The sequence below is a fragment of the Cydia pomonella genome, chromosome 19, assembly GCF_033807575.1.
Source record: "Cydia pomonella isolate Wapato2018A chromosome 19, ilCydPomo1, whole genome shotgun sequence".
Classification (NCBI taxonomy): Eukaryota; Metazoa; Arthropoda; class Insecta; order Lepidoptera; family Tortricidae; genus Cydia; species Cydia pomonella.
In genome coordinates, this window is record NC_084721.1 from 478,548 (window position 1) to 495,731 (window position 17,184).

General features: G+C 39.1%; 1 protein-coding gene across 5 annotated transcripts in view; it reads left to right on the forward strand.

The window, feature by feature from the left end:
• The window catches only part of LOC133528168 (high affinity copper uptake protein 1), a 31,849-nt gene extending 14,892 nt beyond the window's left edge, over nucleotides 1-16,957 (forward strand). For 3 of the 5 annotated variants that reach the window (XM_061865428.1, XM_061865426.1, XM_061865430.1), the window contains exons 2-4: nucleotides 11,994-12,131; nucleotides 15,504-15,739; nucleotides 16,666-16,957. In XM_061865428.1, the coding sequence (XP_061721412.1) occupies nucleotides 12,009-12,131; nucleotides 15,504-15,739; nucleotides 16,666-16,867 (561 nt within the window). In that variant the 5' untranslated portion in view covers nucleotides 11,994-12,008 and the 3' untranslated portion in view covers nucleotides 16,868-16,957. Of the gene's footprint in view, nucleotides 1-5,807; nucleotides 6,153-11,993; nucleotides 12,132-15,503; nucleotides 15,740-16,665 lie in introns of those variants that run through there. The other 2 variants (XM_061865427.1, XM_061865429.1) reach the window with 2 other exon arrangements.
• The last annotated feature ends 227 nt before the right edge of the window (nucleotides 16,958-17,184 follow it).

Sequence of the window (17,184 nt, forward strand, 5' to 3'; positions counted from 1 at the left end):
ACACATACACTATAGTAGTTATAAGGTAGTTCTTACGAACTAGCAGAGTCTGTATTAAGTGGGCAACGAAAATTATGAGTCCTAGAATTTCCAAATAGTTTTCTGTATGGCCTGGTAGGAAAGGTGGAGTGGTAGAGAATGCTATTAAGGCATAATGCCATTAAAAATGGCATTAATTCCGCCTTTTGTAACTTTATATTGTTTACTGTGCACTAAATTTGAAATAATTAAATAAGTTTTCCGTTGTAAAAAGGAAAAAAGTTATAGTCAGACCAAAATAAGCTGGCAGCGTTTTTGATAGCCCAGACGGTGCACTTGTCAAGTAAATATTATAATTTCTAAATCGCTGCTATCTTATCTTATGTTGGCTCTAGGAGGTAATCAACGATTTTAGTAACAACCGATATATAACAGTGTCTGCAACCATCGTCACCTGTAACAACTCACCCAAGCGAATTGTACCAGCCGATGATCCGCTGGTGGCGGTCGACCATACAATACAAAGACAAAACCATCAAAGATAAAAACAATTAAGAGTTGATCGCAATAAAGTGTCGTAACGGCCCTCCGATCTCGTAACTCTGCCTCCCTGTCGCCCGCGTTGCGACATCGAGCACCGGCCTTCATGTACCATATACCATCTCACATCAAGACATTACTTTTGTACTTATTTAACTGGTTGTGAACTATTATTTAAAGAAAAAGGTATAGGTAACTATAATTTAAGTCCATGACCATACTTAAGACTAACTCTCTCTATGAGTCGTCTTATTATGAGAGGAATTTATTTATTTTATTTTTATTTTATTGGTATTCAGGATAACAACAGCCGTAAATATAACTAAACATATAAATGCTTACATAAAAGAAGGCCAATGACAGTCATCCATTAAATTGCAATACATAACAAAGTAAAATAACAAAAAAATTAAAAACGACGAAAATGTACAATATACACACAAATGCTCGAAACCTTAAAAATACGTACCGGTCGTAAAATATGTACTTAATGAATAATCGAGTTTAATTTACTTTTGGCAAAAGACCATAAAATTTGCATTAGTAACATATCCAAATAAATACCTGAACATAGTATTTGAACTGAATTTTTATTAATGGTAGAATTAGGTAGTAAGAAATAAAAATTTCAACATTTAGAAAGAAACTCCTTTAAAAAAAATAAAAAAAAAATAAAAAAATACCTCTAACAAATTGCATTGCATTTCCCTAGTACCCATCAACACATAGCTTGAAGAAGTTTGCAGTACTTAATGATGTTGGGACATGATGTTTCTACAGAAAACAAATTAAGTCATCGTAAATGCGTCGTTTTCAAGTAATTATATATGTATATGAAATTCCTTTCATTATTTATTTATAAGTAAGTATGTATACTTATTGTTCCAACATATGGCTGCTGACTCATTTACTACTGTTATCTAAAACTTGTACCAATAAGTACACCAAGTTTTGTTTTTGCTTAGCTCTCAAAATGATTAAAAAACAAAGAGCATTGTAAAGGTATGTGTCTCATATTTGGTAGGACAATGAAGTATGTTTTCTCCGCAAGGATCTCTCGTTACGGAGTCAGTAGGCCGCGCGGCAATTAGCACGACGCCGTGCGCATGCGCGAGCAGCTAGCGGGCAACGGGACATGCGTGCAACTGTTGCAGGGCTATGGTTTTATATACCGACCACGTATATGTATTATAATTAGCCACCCCTCTCATATTATACATATTATCTCAACAGCAACATCTTCAACGGACTCCGATCAGGCTAAGTTTGCTCTTGACAATGTGTGTTACTTACAGTGAACGGATTCTGTGTGTCCTCCATTTTGTCCTCTGAAGAAAAGGTATCAGAAAGACCAACCTCTGGGGAAACGGTGGAGTCAGATGATTACATATGGTCTTAAAGAATAAAACGATATGTTAGCAACAGTCGGCAGGTAGGTATAACGGTATAAAAAAAAAGTACATTTACAGTTTCATATGTAAGTCTCAACATTAATCTTGCTCAATGTCAGCCGAATATAATTGTAGTTAATTAAGGGCAAAAAATGTCTTGCAACACGCCTCTGGTTTCAACGAAAGTTGCCGCCAGTAGTTCAAAGTCACCTGCTTTTCTATTTTACCAGTAGAGTTCAACACTGAACCGATTCAGGCGAATATTGTGCAATTAGTCACCAGTTACAGAACAGTATGCAGTGGCAGGCTCAGTGATCTTGATACGAGTATCATTTTTATCGTGTATTACGAGAGAACTCGTGATATATACAAAATGATTCAGCAGACGTAAGCAGGATCAAGCCTGCGTATTCAGTAAGTTATCAGTAACTGTTTTGTACCAGTATTTGTGAGAATAACGTTATTTTAATTTTTACTTTTCAATTATTATTATTTTTTCATCATTTTCTTTGTTTCATCCATAACAAATAACAAATATGCCAAAAGGGTAATTAATATTCCAATAATTAGTCGATGTCAAATTGAATGTCATCGGAATCAGGTTACTTTTGAAAAATCGTATATCTCACTCAAGTGTGACATTTGTCATAACGGTTAAAGAGGTTTTATCTTTGTTACTTAATTAAGTGTTGTAAGGTGTCCATGATTGTAGATAATCAATTTGTCCTTAACAAAAAGTTAAGTAACAGAAAAAAGCGTGATTGTTTTACTTAAATATGATAGTGAACAATTCACTAACATTTACTGATTGTGTACGCTTAGTCCTGCTCACGTCTCATGAATCACCCTGTATACAATACTAATTTTGAAAAGGATCTAAGGTCTCTCTAAGCTTACTCCAAGTTTCAGTGAAAAAGTGTGATGGTGCTGTTATAAGCATCATGTTTGATATATATAATGGTGTAGAGTTTGCTGGGTGTGAATAAATTAAAAAACAACAGTTTTTTTGCTTTTTTTCGTTGCAATAACATTTGTTACTTGTGAAAACTGTAGCCTGTAAACTCACAAACCATATAGCTTTGATACGGCAACTGACTTAATGATAAACTCGTGCCCGGCATGGCTCTGTAATGTAAACATCAGTCGTTTCACGGTGCTTACTTCTCTTAATGATGATGACACATTATCATGTCACCAACAACGCAAATCACGGTGATGCGCTGTTAATTTTATATGCGAATTTATACTTACACACATTTCATAAAAAATATTTTATTGAATTTTTAATGTAAGGTTGCGTCACAATGTTTAATTTCGTGCTGCTTTGGTAAGCAGTATATTTATAATTATATACCTACAATTTAATGGGCATATTTTAGGAATCCCGGTTTCGCGAAACTGCATTAAATCTAGCACATGAAGCTATCCTTGTTTTGAGAAAGGAGTGAATGTATTCTACGAGACAAAATGGTTATGCGCGACAGCCGGATGGTCCCCGGTAACTTTATTGACAATTTAGTGCAGTTTTAGCTCGATGGTAGGCTCTAGTGGGTCCTAGTTTACAAAACAGCGGCATGTGAAAGCGTTTAGGACATCCGCCGAGTGTTTGCTATCTATGTTGTATGTTTTACAAATCCAATCTTTGTGGATCTTTAACACTTCCTCGGTTTATAAACATGTTTAGTAGTTGGACATGTTACGACTACAGTAGATATTGATAATCTTAAAACATCTGATCAACAACATTTTAAGTTAACGTTATCTAGTGTGTAACACTTCTATTTGTCTGTAGTGTGTAAGTTACGGGTCTATTTTCAAATTTCCTCATAGTTCATAGGTTCGTACTTCGTAGCAGTATATCAATTTTACTCGCTCGTTTTAGGTACTTATATAGCGTTGATACAGTTGCTTTCTTTAGTTAACTATTAGCTACAATATCTAGCAGATAACATCTACATACATCAACATACACAATAGAAATTACCAGATGGGTATCGTGAGCAATATGGTAATGACCTCAAAGTTACCTCAATGTCACATATGTTGGACCGACTGTGTAAATTGGACACTTATGTATTTATTCTAATAATCATTTAATTTAACTTATTTATTCATACCATGATAAACACGCCATGAAATTAGTCATAGTTAATAGTTCAAAGGAGGCTTTTACCCGAAAGGGGCCCACATATTTTTTAACTCAAATTTTAAGTTAAATTATTTTATTTTAATTTCTATATTTATTTTGTTTAAAGTATGTGTGAAAGAAATAAAGCTCTTTTATTTATTTATTTATTTATAGTTCAAAAGGAATGAAAGTGTAAGGTGGAGACACTAAATAAGCGCTCTAGAACAATCACTATCGAACCGGTGGGGCTCCGATGCCAACGGCCTGTCCTCGATCTCAACTCTTAAGTCTATGGGCTCTAGGGTCAAACCCAACAAAAGGCATTAAGACGTGAGCCTCAGACGCTCAATTAGCGCTCGAGAACTATCGAAATCTTCCTCAACCATCTTGAGGCTCTAATGCTACGCCTCGGCTCTCGGCCTACGTGAACGAATAACTCGCGAACGCGAAGCGGCGCGGCGCGGGTGGATCAATCCTTTGATACATATGGAAGTGTCCTACGTGGGCGATCTCGTTGCGAACGCGAAGTCGTGGGCCGCCGCGCCACGATGCACTGCGCCGCTTTGCGTTCGCGAGTTAGTCGCTAACGTAAGCCGCTGCGTTACAGGCGCGTCTCCTATCCTATCACGTTTAAGCCAGTCTAAAATCCTATCAAAAGGCAATATATTGAACTATAATATATACTTATATAGTATAAATTATACTTGACGACCGGTTTGGCCTAGTGGGTAGTGACCCTGCCTACGAAGCTGATGGTCCCGGGTTCAAATCCTGGTAAGGGCATTTATTCGTGTGATGAGCATGGATATTTGTTCCTGAGTCATGGGTGTTTTCTATGTATTTAAGTATTTTTAAATATTTATATATTATAATATCGTTGTCTAAGTACCCTCAACACAAGCCTTATTGAGCTTACTCTGGGACTTTAGTCAATTTGTGTAATAATGTCCTATAATATTTATTTATTTATTTATAATTATAAACTTTCTTATTACTATATATTCGGATTTGTCGTATTTTTGTTACGATGAACATAAAAAGTAAGTTTTAAACCGTCTTCACCACAGGTTCAGCAAGAAACTTAGTGCTAAGCTTTCCACGAAATGAGCTTTAGCCTTCATACCAATTTTAATCTATTCCTCAACTTACGTGTCTGTGTTTAGCCTAATGGTTGACGGGTAGACGTTTCGTGAAATTATGTTTTCCAATTTGTAAACTTATTTGTAGTTGATATTTCTTCGAGTGCTTATTTTGAGTCCCTTGCAAGCGAAAGATTCTATAATATAATAGAATCTTGAGCGTAGTAAAGTAAGGGACTCAAAAGCGATAACTTTGATCTCGTGTAGTATATTATTTTATGTCTTTTTCCTTCTTGTCTGTTACCCTTCGTGATTTTTCTCACTTGATGGTCTCATCGGAAGATCAGCGCTAGAAGCCACCAGCAACATGCTGAGATGAGGCCATTTCGTGGCACTTTATACTTCTTTTGTTTTTGTTATATCATGTAATTTAATGTGTCTTGTTTGTGTCTACGAATAAAAATTATTCTATTCTATTCTATTCTACACATTACACAAGACTTTTCACCTCAGTAGTGAGAACATATTTGGAAGGTAAAAATACAACCTGAAAATATCCTATATCCTTCTTCATCACTATTTTTCATTAATTAATTATTACGCGTGAATTGCGTGATACTCGTAGGGTGTTTTGGAACGATGCGGTCTGACTTATTTCGGGGGTATATTATAAACCGTCAATATACCGTTGAATTACTTGAATGTCATTTTGTTTCACTCAGTGAGCAAAATGTGATTTTTCTCACTGTTTTTAAGCAGCAAAGTACACTTGTTCGAGCTGCTGAGGTGAAAATAAATAAGTCACCCGCTGTCACTGGCGCCCCGCCCCGCGTTTCGCTCCGGACACAGGCAATTGCTCGCGCGCTAGAACTATATGGTACGATTTACTCGTTACACAACCACACCACACATGTCAGCCATTGTTTTGTTGTCCACCTGCCTGAGCCGGTTCACTTAGGTTGGACTTTACACAACAGAAACTAATCAATATTTTTAAGAAGCGCCTAGCTGTGAAATTCTTACGTCGGTAAGTCGGTAAGCCATTTTCATAGTCTTTCTCGCCAGATGTGGTGGTACAATCAGCATCAAAAGTAGCGGATCAAATAACGTTTCATAAGTATCTACCATTCTGTAACAGCTTAACAAAAAGTGATGTCTTTAATATAGAACAACAAAGACTGTAAAAAAAATACTTTTGAGCGCGAGTTTTAGAAATTTATCTGTATTTGGAAAATATCAGATACTTTTGGCGCGTTGTTTCATCCGCTACTTTTGATGCTGACTGTACCTATTTCCAAAGATATCCCGTGATTTAAGGAAAGTAGTCATGTTCCTCTTGGATATACATGGCAGCTAGATACGAAAAAGTTTATAGTGGTTTTCCACCTGCGAGGATAATAAGTAAGTAAGTAAGTAAGTAAATATTCTTTATTGTGCACCATACATTTAAAAATAGACAGGAAATGAAAAAACACGTAAAAGTTAGGTAACAACAGGCGGTCTTATCGCTAAGAAGCGATCTCTTCCAGACAACCTTTAAAGCCAAGCTGGAAATAATTTCATCGATTTTTTACTTTTATGTATAACAAGCGATTTTTATGGAATAGCCATTGATGTTATCGTAGATTTCATCACTCATACTTACCGCCTCTCGCCGATTAAAAATTCTCTTAAAAGAACCGATAGCCTTTTCTCACATAAATCACGTACGTCTCCTTATTTGGGGAATTCCCATTGCATCAAAGAACCAGTATCGAAGAAACTTCGTTACAAGTACTGCCCGTTCGTAATCCTTATTACGGTGGGATAAAGTATATAAGTGGTCAATTATGTGTCTTACTTGGAGTACCGCGAGCAGGTAGACGCATGTGCGCATCTCGCGGCTCAAGGTGAGCGGCATCGCGGCCGTAACTACTGTACCCATAAATTATTCATCTTAAATCGCGCGCCAAACATTTTTATCGCCGAGTTTCTTGCCGGTCCCATATTAGGATACCCTCCTACAATTTAGGAGGGATTTAAATCTTCTCGGGTCAGAGGTGTAGGGTTAGCGCCGGTGTAGCTTTATTTGACGTTCATAAGCGCATTGTAATATGCCTACTTGACTTGGCACCTAAATTATCTTTATAATTTTTAAGCTCTCAGATGAACGGAGCGATTTAACGAAAATGCCAAGATTTATATGAGCGATTTTTTTTCTGAAAACACTGAATTGGAACCGTAAATTCTTTCGGGAAAACAAATAGGTAGTAGAAATGCAATATACATAGAACATATTATGGATAAGTGCGGGTGTCTGCACAATGAATTGATTATTAATTTATTAACGTGATAGAATAGAAATTGTTATTTTTTTGGCATCAATGCAAACTTACTACTTATGTCTTTCATGAAACAAATCATCTAATCTAATCTAATCTAGAACGAATCTCAAGGATCATATATTTACTAGTTCTATTACGAACTATCAATACGTTCATGAAGCAAATCGTGTTTACTCTGCGATTATTACTATGTAAAAACCCATTGGTTATGATGCGGAAAACCGCATCCATAATGATGGACACGATGATTGCACCGCTATCTCGGGGCTACACGATGTTGCCCTCAAATACATACGCTTAATGTAGTATAGGTAAGGTCAGGGCCGAAGGCGTTAAATAAGCAACAGGAAAAGTATGAAATACCGCGGAAATATGGGAAATACACAATCAACTTTGGCGTTGAAACTCTAGGTACATGGGGTCCCAGCGCGCACAAGTTTTTTGCAGAAATCGCGAAGCGTCTGCTTGACGTAACTGGTGACCGAAGAGCTGACGACTTCCTCGCATAACTTATCAGTATTGCGATACAACGAGGATATGCCGCCAGCATCCTTGGTACAACGCCTCAAGGGCCTATTTTAGATTTAAGCTAGTTATAGCAATCCTCTGTATGTATCCATTATGTATATTTTTTCAATACTACGTTGGTGGAAAACAAGCATACGGCCCGCCTGATGGTAAGCAGTCTCCGTAGCATATGTACGTCTGCAACTTCTAAGGAGTTACATGCGCGTTGCCGACCCTAACACTCCGCACCCTCGTTGAGCTCTGGCAACCTTACTCACCGGCAGGAACACAACACTATGAGTAGAGTATTTTGTTATTGTAAATAAAATAATCGAGTATATTTTAAACCATACATTAGATTCATGTATGTTTCGTTACGTGACAGATCAACATTACTTTTTATACTTACTATTCATTGAAACTGAGTACAATAATGTTCAATAGCTAAACCGATACAAAGCAATTATTTCGTAAGAAAAACATTAATATTGTCGCTGAATTACGTCAAGATCGTTGCATATAAATCCGAGCTTCCTACTCTCACTTCCTAATTGGGGCTAGCTCCATAAATTGTGCTGAATTATATGCAGCCTCTGATTGCAAAGAGGAAAGCCGTGACATTGCACTGCAGCAGTGGAGTGATTCTAAATAAAATGCAACAAAATACAAACTGATCAGTATAATAGGACTATAGATAGAGTTTTTGTGGCCACCTTTATCTATCACAACCTCGGAAAATTTTTCATTTGCCAAAGTTTAATTTGACCCAAATCGTTATTATTTTTTCTTCAAAAAACCGTCGAACTTACAGTGTCACAAATGTAAACCTAACAACAATGGCTTTTACAAGATGCCTTTGGCAAAAGTTTAGGGAAATGATAGTGATCGTGTTGCGTTCGGTCAATTGAAAATTAGGCTAATGAGACATCGAACACACATTCTGAGAGGTTGCAATAGGTTCCTTTAAAAAAAAAAACTGTTTATTTGAGTTTTTTTTTTTTGGTTTTGGTACAGTCTGAACTTGGTTACAATCTCTGTATTGGGAGATTATCTTAACTAAGTTTATCTTTAATAACAACAATAACCCAGAGATCAGAATTATACTGGTTTCTCTGTATTCAAGGCGCGTAGTTCTATCGGTCGGTGGTTATCGTTTTTGTTGTATCTGTAGAGTCTACTCTCGCGAGTATTGATTGCGCAAGCGCGAGGTCGCGATTCGGCGCAAAGCGGCCGCTCACCTGCGCTCGCGCCGCCGTGGGCTCGGGCATTAAGAACTAACATGACAATTGTCAAACAAAGAGCTTTACGGAACTGTCGGCAAGGTTACGAAATTGATGGTACGGTGATACCAGCATAACAATATTAATAATTAATGTTTGCATCAGTTCGGAGATAGCGCACTAAAAGCAACACTTAACTGACGATCGATTGCAATAAGTTTTGAGAATGATGGACAATTAGATATTTACAGCATATGCCTACGACAAAATCGAATCGAACCAGATTTTTTACAGTGCGTGCTTCAATAAACTTTTTGAAAAGGTTTATTAAAAGGTCGGTAATGCACATGTAACACCCTGGAAATTGCAGGCGTTCAAGGGTAGTGGTGACAGCTTGCCATCAAACCGCATGCTCGCCATCGACGTGGTTGGTATAGAAGGTGCATTACTTTACTTATTGACGTTAGCCCTTAGAGTGGTAGGCCGTCGGCTCCCGACCGATTACATCAATCAAATTTGAAATTTGATTAACTGAAATAAAATACTCACCAAGAACTCAAAAACGACGTATGCCACTTGAAGAGTTAGTTTCAAAGGTCACCTAAATGGTCCCACGTCTTCTTTGGGTCCGCAAGAGACCTGAGGTTTTGCAAAATGTAGTTACTACCGTACTTAAGTAACCTAGTTCACCATGGTGCTAGTTAGCTGAAACGGCAAGTGTTGTTATCAGTGCGCCGGCGCGACTTGTGCAATGATGGCTTTCACTGCGCAGCTGCGCAAGGCAATACTGTACCTACGCCGATACAATTTATTCCTAAAGCAGCTTAGATGTTAATAGTAATAGTAACCGATATATGCGAACCTATAAACTTGTAAAGGTTCAATCAAAGAAATCTCTCTGTCGTTGCTCCCTCATACGCTCATGAGTGAGGATCGTGGTTATCGGTTTAATTAAAGAATACTTACGACCAGTTAAAAATTTACTGTCTACAAAAACCACCTATTGGCCTGACCCTTAGCCTACCTGGTTGTTTACTTACATGTACAGCAGTTAAAAATGTCCCTAAACACGTTAAATAAGCAAAGTGCACAGCATTGCCACCATTAGAGCATTTTCACATTGTTCGATGCGATATTGCATGTAGGGTACTACGTCCTCGTAACCAGTCCGCGGGGGCACCGCGCCATGGCACCAAGTCCGCCATTTTTTTGTTAGGTACTTATCTATCGATTTTTAGTAATAATGATTTATTGAATGAATAAATAAATAGAGACATGTGTCTTTGATTTTACTGATATCCGATATCGCATCGTGTAATGTGAAAACGCTCTTACGCAGCTGTTAAGTCATAGGTTACCGAAATGCGCACGCATCAGCAGCGGTGTAATGAACCTGACCCACTTCGCTAATGGCCGCGTTGATTCACACGCACGGTGCGCGCGCGCAGTGGACTTCGACGCGATGCTCCTTAACAATATACTCGATTAAAAAGAAATTAGTTAACTTGGCTTGACACGCTGCCGCTTTTTAGGGTTCCGTACCCAAAGGGTCAAACGGGACCCTATTACTGAGACTTCGGTGTCCGTCCGTCCATCCGTCCGTCCGTCCGCCCGTCCGTCTGTCACCAGGCTGTATCTCATGAACCGTGATAGTTAGCCAGTTGAAATTTCTACAGATTATGTATTTCTGTTGCCGCTATAACAACAAATTCTAAAAACAGAATAAAATAAATATTTAAGGGGGGGCTCCCATACAACAAACATATTTTTTCTTGCCGTTTTTATAAATAATCGTACGGAACCCTTCGTGCGCGAGTCCGACTCGCACTTGGCCGGTTTTTTGGATTATTTCTTGTCTTGGGTTTTTATATTCCAAGGAGCTAAGGTCTTTGGGGGGTCTTCTTAACATGGTCCTTACAGGTATTAGGTGACTGTCGAGTATCAACCTCTAGAGTACCTACCCCAAATATTATGCAGTTCTCACGCCTTCGCCGCGATTCAGGCGTAATACTGAAACAAATGTCGTTCAGCGGTCGTGTTATTTTATAGATGCAGACATGCAGGCTAATATTTGTTGTTTACTCATGAACTTGATGTAAATTCCGTTTAATCATTGCCAGCTGTTGCGTGAACAGGTGTCGAATGGTCGTGAAACTCGTGAAATAAATAGATTGTACCGCACTTACTCACTTTTCTGCGCAATGATTTCTGATATATGGCAAGAACAAAAGAAAACCGATGACTAAAATTAGGTTTTATTTTTGGGTAATTAGAATAGAATAGAATAGAATTATATTTATTCAGACAACACATCAATTATTACAAAGAAGATAATACATTAACAACAACAAGAATTAAAAAAAAAAAAAAGAAACAGTGGAAGTTGAATAGTACAGAACAGATAAGGATGTGAGGCTGAAATGGTCTCCACTCAGCATTGCAGTTGGCACGACTAAGCGTTGTCAACGGCGCTGGTTTTCTGTGGAGCCAGTGAGGTGAGCGGAACGGCATACTGCGCGACTTGTGTGACAGATAATAATAAATAATCAATTATCAAAAGGCAATATAAAATATAAATATAAATATAATTCACTATTTTTTAGTAATTTCTGTCCATATCCTGATGGATATCTACCTCCTTCCCTTTCCTCCATCCTTTCATCATTTTTCCTTTCCATACCCACATCCTTTCATCATTCTTGTTAGCAACGGGCCGGTAATTAAAAAAAGATGCAACATGCGATGTTAAAGAAGCTGCTTGAAACTCCCACTCATCTTCATAACCCAGCAACCTTGAACTAACCAACGTTTATCTTTGCTTCCAGCTGTAGCCGAGTAAAATGGAACACGACCACAGCGCGCACGCACACATGCCCGGCATGAACATGGGCAGCGTGGCCACACCCACACACGACCACCACGACATGGACGACGGCTGCTCCGGACACATGCACGCCATGGTGGTAAGCATTCCTTGTTTACCTATTAACCCAGACAGAACTGCTATAAGTACAAGTTAAGCTGGAACAACGGAGCGAGCTAGAGCGTGCAGACGATCAACATGCTTGACAAATACATGCACTATATGCCTGGCAACGTGGCGACGTAGGATCATCAATAATAGCAGCCGTTGAAACAATAACGCACCCAAAGTATCTGCCACCCTGGAACACTTTTCCAAATAAAGATATGTTCGTCTGCTGGCAGTCGTGGAACCGGAGAAGCGGGATACTGGCTTCACGCATTACCATCAACCAACATTGGGACCCTGCTCGACAAAACGACCCTCACCTATTTGCTTACGACTGGGCACCAAAACGAATGAGCCTCACCGTAGCCGCTTTGGCACCATGGTTAACGAACTGGGTCACCACGGCTTGTCTTGCCAGAGGATCAGGGGCCGTATCCCCCGCCATGCATCCTTATGCAATCCGTAAGGCGTTAGCCTCCGTCAGCGTGCCGGCCATCCTCAACCCGAAAGGTATCGCACCCGACGATGGCAAGCGCCCCGACGTGATGACACTCATCTCATTCCATGGAAGCTAGGGAGGACGCTTGTGTGGGACGCCACTAAAGTTGACACGCTCGCGCCGTCCCACCTACACGCGACCTCCAACAGACGGGGGCTGCGGCCACAACGGCGGAACAAAACAAAACAAGCGGCGCAAATATGCTGTCCACGGCGAACACTACATATTTGAGCCCTTTGGCCTCGGGGAGTGACCAGAGGGCTGGCAGCTACTTCGGCCAGAGACTAAGTCTGGCCATCCAAAGAGGCAACGCTGCCAGCCTTCTGGGCACCTTAACACATGATAGCGACCTTGGGAGCATTTTTTATTCATACGTTTTTTTTAAAGTATATTACAGTACATATGGTGCTACTTTACCGCACTAGTGCGCAAATTAGCATATTACGTTACTGTGTCGAACATTTAAGAGGCCATATGTACTGTAAAATGTTGTACGATACATGTGCGAATAGGCAATTCGCAACTCGTGACGATTTAAAACACTCCCCTCGGTCGTGTTTTAATTTATCACCCCTCGTTTCGAATTTCCTATTTTTCGCACTTGTAACGTAATGTAATATTTTAAGTTTTATAAACAAGGTATAACAGGTAGTTTAGTTTTAATGATTAGTTAGTTCATATAATTTTTATTTAAGCTTTATTTACTGTATATTGTCGTTATATCTCTACAGTTCGCATTCAAAAGAATCTCTCACAATCTAATTGCTCTCTATATATTGAAATATCTTCCTATAGATAAAGATTGTCTGGAAGAGATCGCTCTTAATCGCTAAGACCACCTGTTGTTACCTCTATCCAATTGTCTTTGTTTATGTTTCTGTACATTTACTGTAAACTATGTGAGATGTGCTATAGGGAGCGTGCATGAACTGTAGGAGGCAGCACATGAGCCGTCAGATTTTTGGCGCGAGGCGTAAATGTGATTTTATGGTTCCGATTCAGGCCACAAGATGGCAGACCCTCCAACGTGCACGGTCCTTATAAAGTCATGACAATGTTAGCGTCTGCGGTCGCGCGGAGATAGCAACGAACGCATCGATCTGCCACTTCCTGTAGTTCCTGTCTCTGTGGTTAAGCGTTGATAGTTATACCTACAATGAAACGTTCATACAAGTTTCAGTATGTTAGGTAGATACAACTTAAATGCACTCCTATCATAGCCCATAAATGCCGGTAGGGATGCAAGTGAGACCATAGTAACCGTTCAGCTTATTTTATCTGTAATAAATTCAATTTCGTTGGCCACATTTTTCCGTTTAGGTGATAAAGTCAGAAAGTAATATAACACTATGTTACATAGATCAAATATTGGGGAATAACTAGGACAACAACATGAAATACTGATGTATAAAGAAATTAATTGGCCACGAGAGGATCAAAAGCAAAGCTGCTCATTTCCTGGGTGATGAGAGATCTAAGTCATTGGCTCCTCATTTACTCAGGATTTTAAATTATCTTTAACTAACTTTCCAGCATTTCTTAAATGTCTACTTCTACAAACATGGAAATGGAAACAAAATAAACAGTCTTCTTAGTTTGTTATGACAACTACATTGTGCAAGGCTTTGTCAAAGAAAGAAACGCGCCCAATATGCACATCTAATTGCGAGTGTGTTAGTGGTACACAAACCTCGACGCCCGCGCCCGCGTTTCCTGCGCAGAGGCATTGTTTTGGCACCGCTGCAGGATGCGGTAAATAATGCAGTGAGAGCGTGAGAACGCTAAGAATTTAAGGAAGACGCACTGAGAATACTAAGTATTAACTTTCCCGACATTATTTTGCATTCCAGAATTTTACCTATTTTGTTATATGTATAAAACATATATGTTCTGGTAATTACATAGTTTAATTTTGGTTTATCTTGGATGAGATGAACTAGTCATCGCATCGCTATTATCGCCATTGCAATCTATCGGCCATCGACAAACCATTTATTTACATGCCGCTAATCTGATTAAACTACGACCAGCAAGACTACGAACCTAACATTTTTAACAGCGCCATCTTGTAGTCAACAATCTAACTAAACAGGTTATTCTATTCACTAATAGGTGGCAGCACTAAGTTATATTTAAACGCCATCTACTAGATTTCATACAAACTATTTAGATTTCTACTTCGCTTCTAGATAATGACTGTGGCATACAAACTAGTTCGGACTCTAACTGCTAGATGTCGCTATCACATATAGTTCCACCAGTCACCACTAGATGTCAGTTTGAATAGTAGATGTCGTTGTTAGTAATCAAACTAGTTCGGCAATTCGCCACTAAAAGTCGCTATTGCATTTAGTTTAGCTTCTCACCGCTAGATATCAGCCTGCACTCATTTTCGATTTCGATCTATAAATTCCATTTTAGTTCTTCAACTCGGTGACAATAAACCTTTTCGTTTACATGAATTTTATTAATATTAATAAATATATAATGACTCATTCTGTACTTCAGTCAAAAGATAATAGTAAAACAATCAGTAAAACCAGCGCATAACATAGAATCCATATATTGTAGATGTGAAAATAGAAAGACCAAATACAAAACATTGTAAAAAAACGTTTCCATACACTGTCATCATAATATATTAACGAATACTATCTAAAAATCAGATACTGTACTGTGTAGAAGCTTTTAAAAGTAGATTTTAACTACGTAAGTAATAGACTGACGATGATCTCACAGGCAAACTCACGGAATACGACAAGGGCGATCGCGCAAACATATTCTTGGATTTTATGGGTTAAATACTATGTTACTATTATGTCTTCCTATTTCAATTAATATGGAAATCTTTGAATTATTTACCAGTTCCACACTGGCGTCTGTCAAGAGATCCTGTTCAGCGGCTGGATGACCACCACAGCGCTGGAGCTGTTCGGCTCAGCGGTGGCCATCTTCCTGGCGGGCGTTCTGTACGAGGGCCTCAAGTACTACCGGGAGGCGCTGCATGCGCGCGCCACCTCCGTGCGCGGCGACTCGCAAGTCAACATCACCAAGAACGAGTGCGGCGCCAATGGGAACTGCGGGGGCACTGCTGTCGTCAAGTAAGTATTCTCAGTTTCTATCTATCTATCTATTCAGCTTGTATCTACCCACTGCTGAGTATAGGCCTCTCTCTCCTCGGCTTATGCCTATAAACCCTCGCAACGCTCAAGAATCAATTTTTCGGACCACTCGCTACGCTCGTAGTTTCTCTGGTCTCTTTCTCGTGATCTGGTATCATTTGCATTGTATCTCTAGTGAAACAAGTAGCATAATGTATCATACAGGGGCATCACACTTAACAAACACCTACACAATATGGGTAAAACAGACAGCCCCATGTGCAGAGCGTGCATGGAAGAAGAAGAAACAACAAAACATATTCTCCTAGACTGCAAACAGGTAGAAGTATACAGGAACAAATACCTAGGGACTCCGTGCACACTAGGAGAGGCAATTAGCAACCTGAAAACTTTGCTAGGCTCCGTGGAGGAGCTGGGGTGGTTAGAGTAGCGCTAGGTACCTCGTTTCACGCAAAATAGGCACAATGGTTGTCGATTTGCCGAAAATGCCCAGAAGCACTAACTAACTAACTAACATACAGGGGCATGTTCGCCTTTGTTGTATTTAACTAACTGTGCAACTGTATTTCTCGTGCTTATTTTTCTAAATAAAAATAAAACATACATTGGTATATAAATATATACTTACTTATACTGTATTATAGCTTTATACTCGACTACTCAGAACGTTTTCACAAATAACTCATCAATTTTCCTATAACAACCTGACGACAGTTGAGGCGAATAAACAATATAACAATCAAGTTTCAGTTAAGTAAGAACTAATTAATATTGTACCAACGTTAAGTATATGTAATTTTATGTAGGTAATGATCATGACTTCGTGTCCTCAAGGAGTACGATATAGAACATGTCGAAAATGTTCTCAAGCTTTTTTTAACTTTATCCCCTATTTTATTTTCCAGATACTCAATGCTATCAACGGGGCACTTCATCCAAACGCTCCTCCACGTCGTGCAGTCCACGGCCTCGTACGTGCTGATGCTGGTGTTCATGACCTACAACGTGTGGCTGTGCGTCGCGCTGGTGGCCGGGCTGGCCGTCGGCTACTTCTGCTTCGGCTGGCGGAAGAACACCGTCATCGACGTCACGGAACACTGTCAATAGACTCCGTCTGAGCTAACTCAGCACCTAAGGTGATAATGTGTGAAATTTCCACAATAGACGTTATATTTCAATATAAATTTGACGATTTTATCACTGTATCATGTAAAGAGTTAGCTTAGAGTTAGCGTCCAGCCCTCGCGGTTAGAATAAGGATTAAGTTTTTTTCTCATTTATAGCTTTTCTTTCATTGAAGCAGATAAGTGAGAAAATCCATTATGATCTAAGTTAGTGCAGCGATAATTTTCCTATTTATATTGTATAATAAAAAAAAGCCTTTTGAGGAGAGCAGCTGTACCTACTGGACACTCAGAAATTTA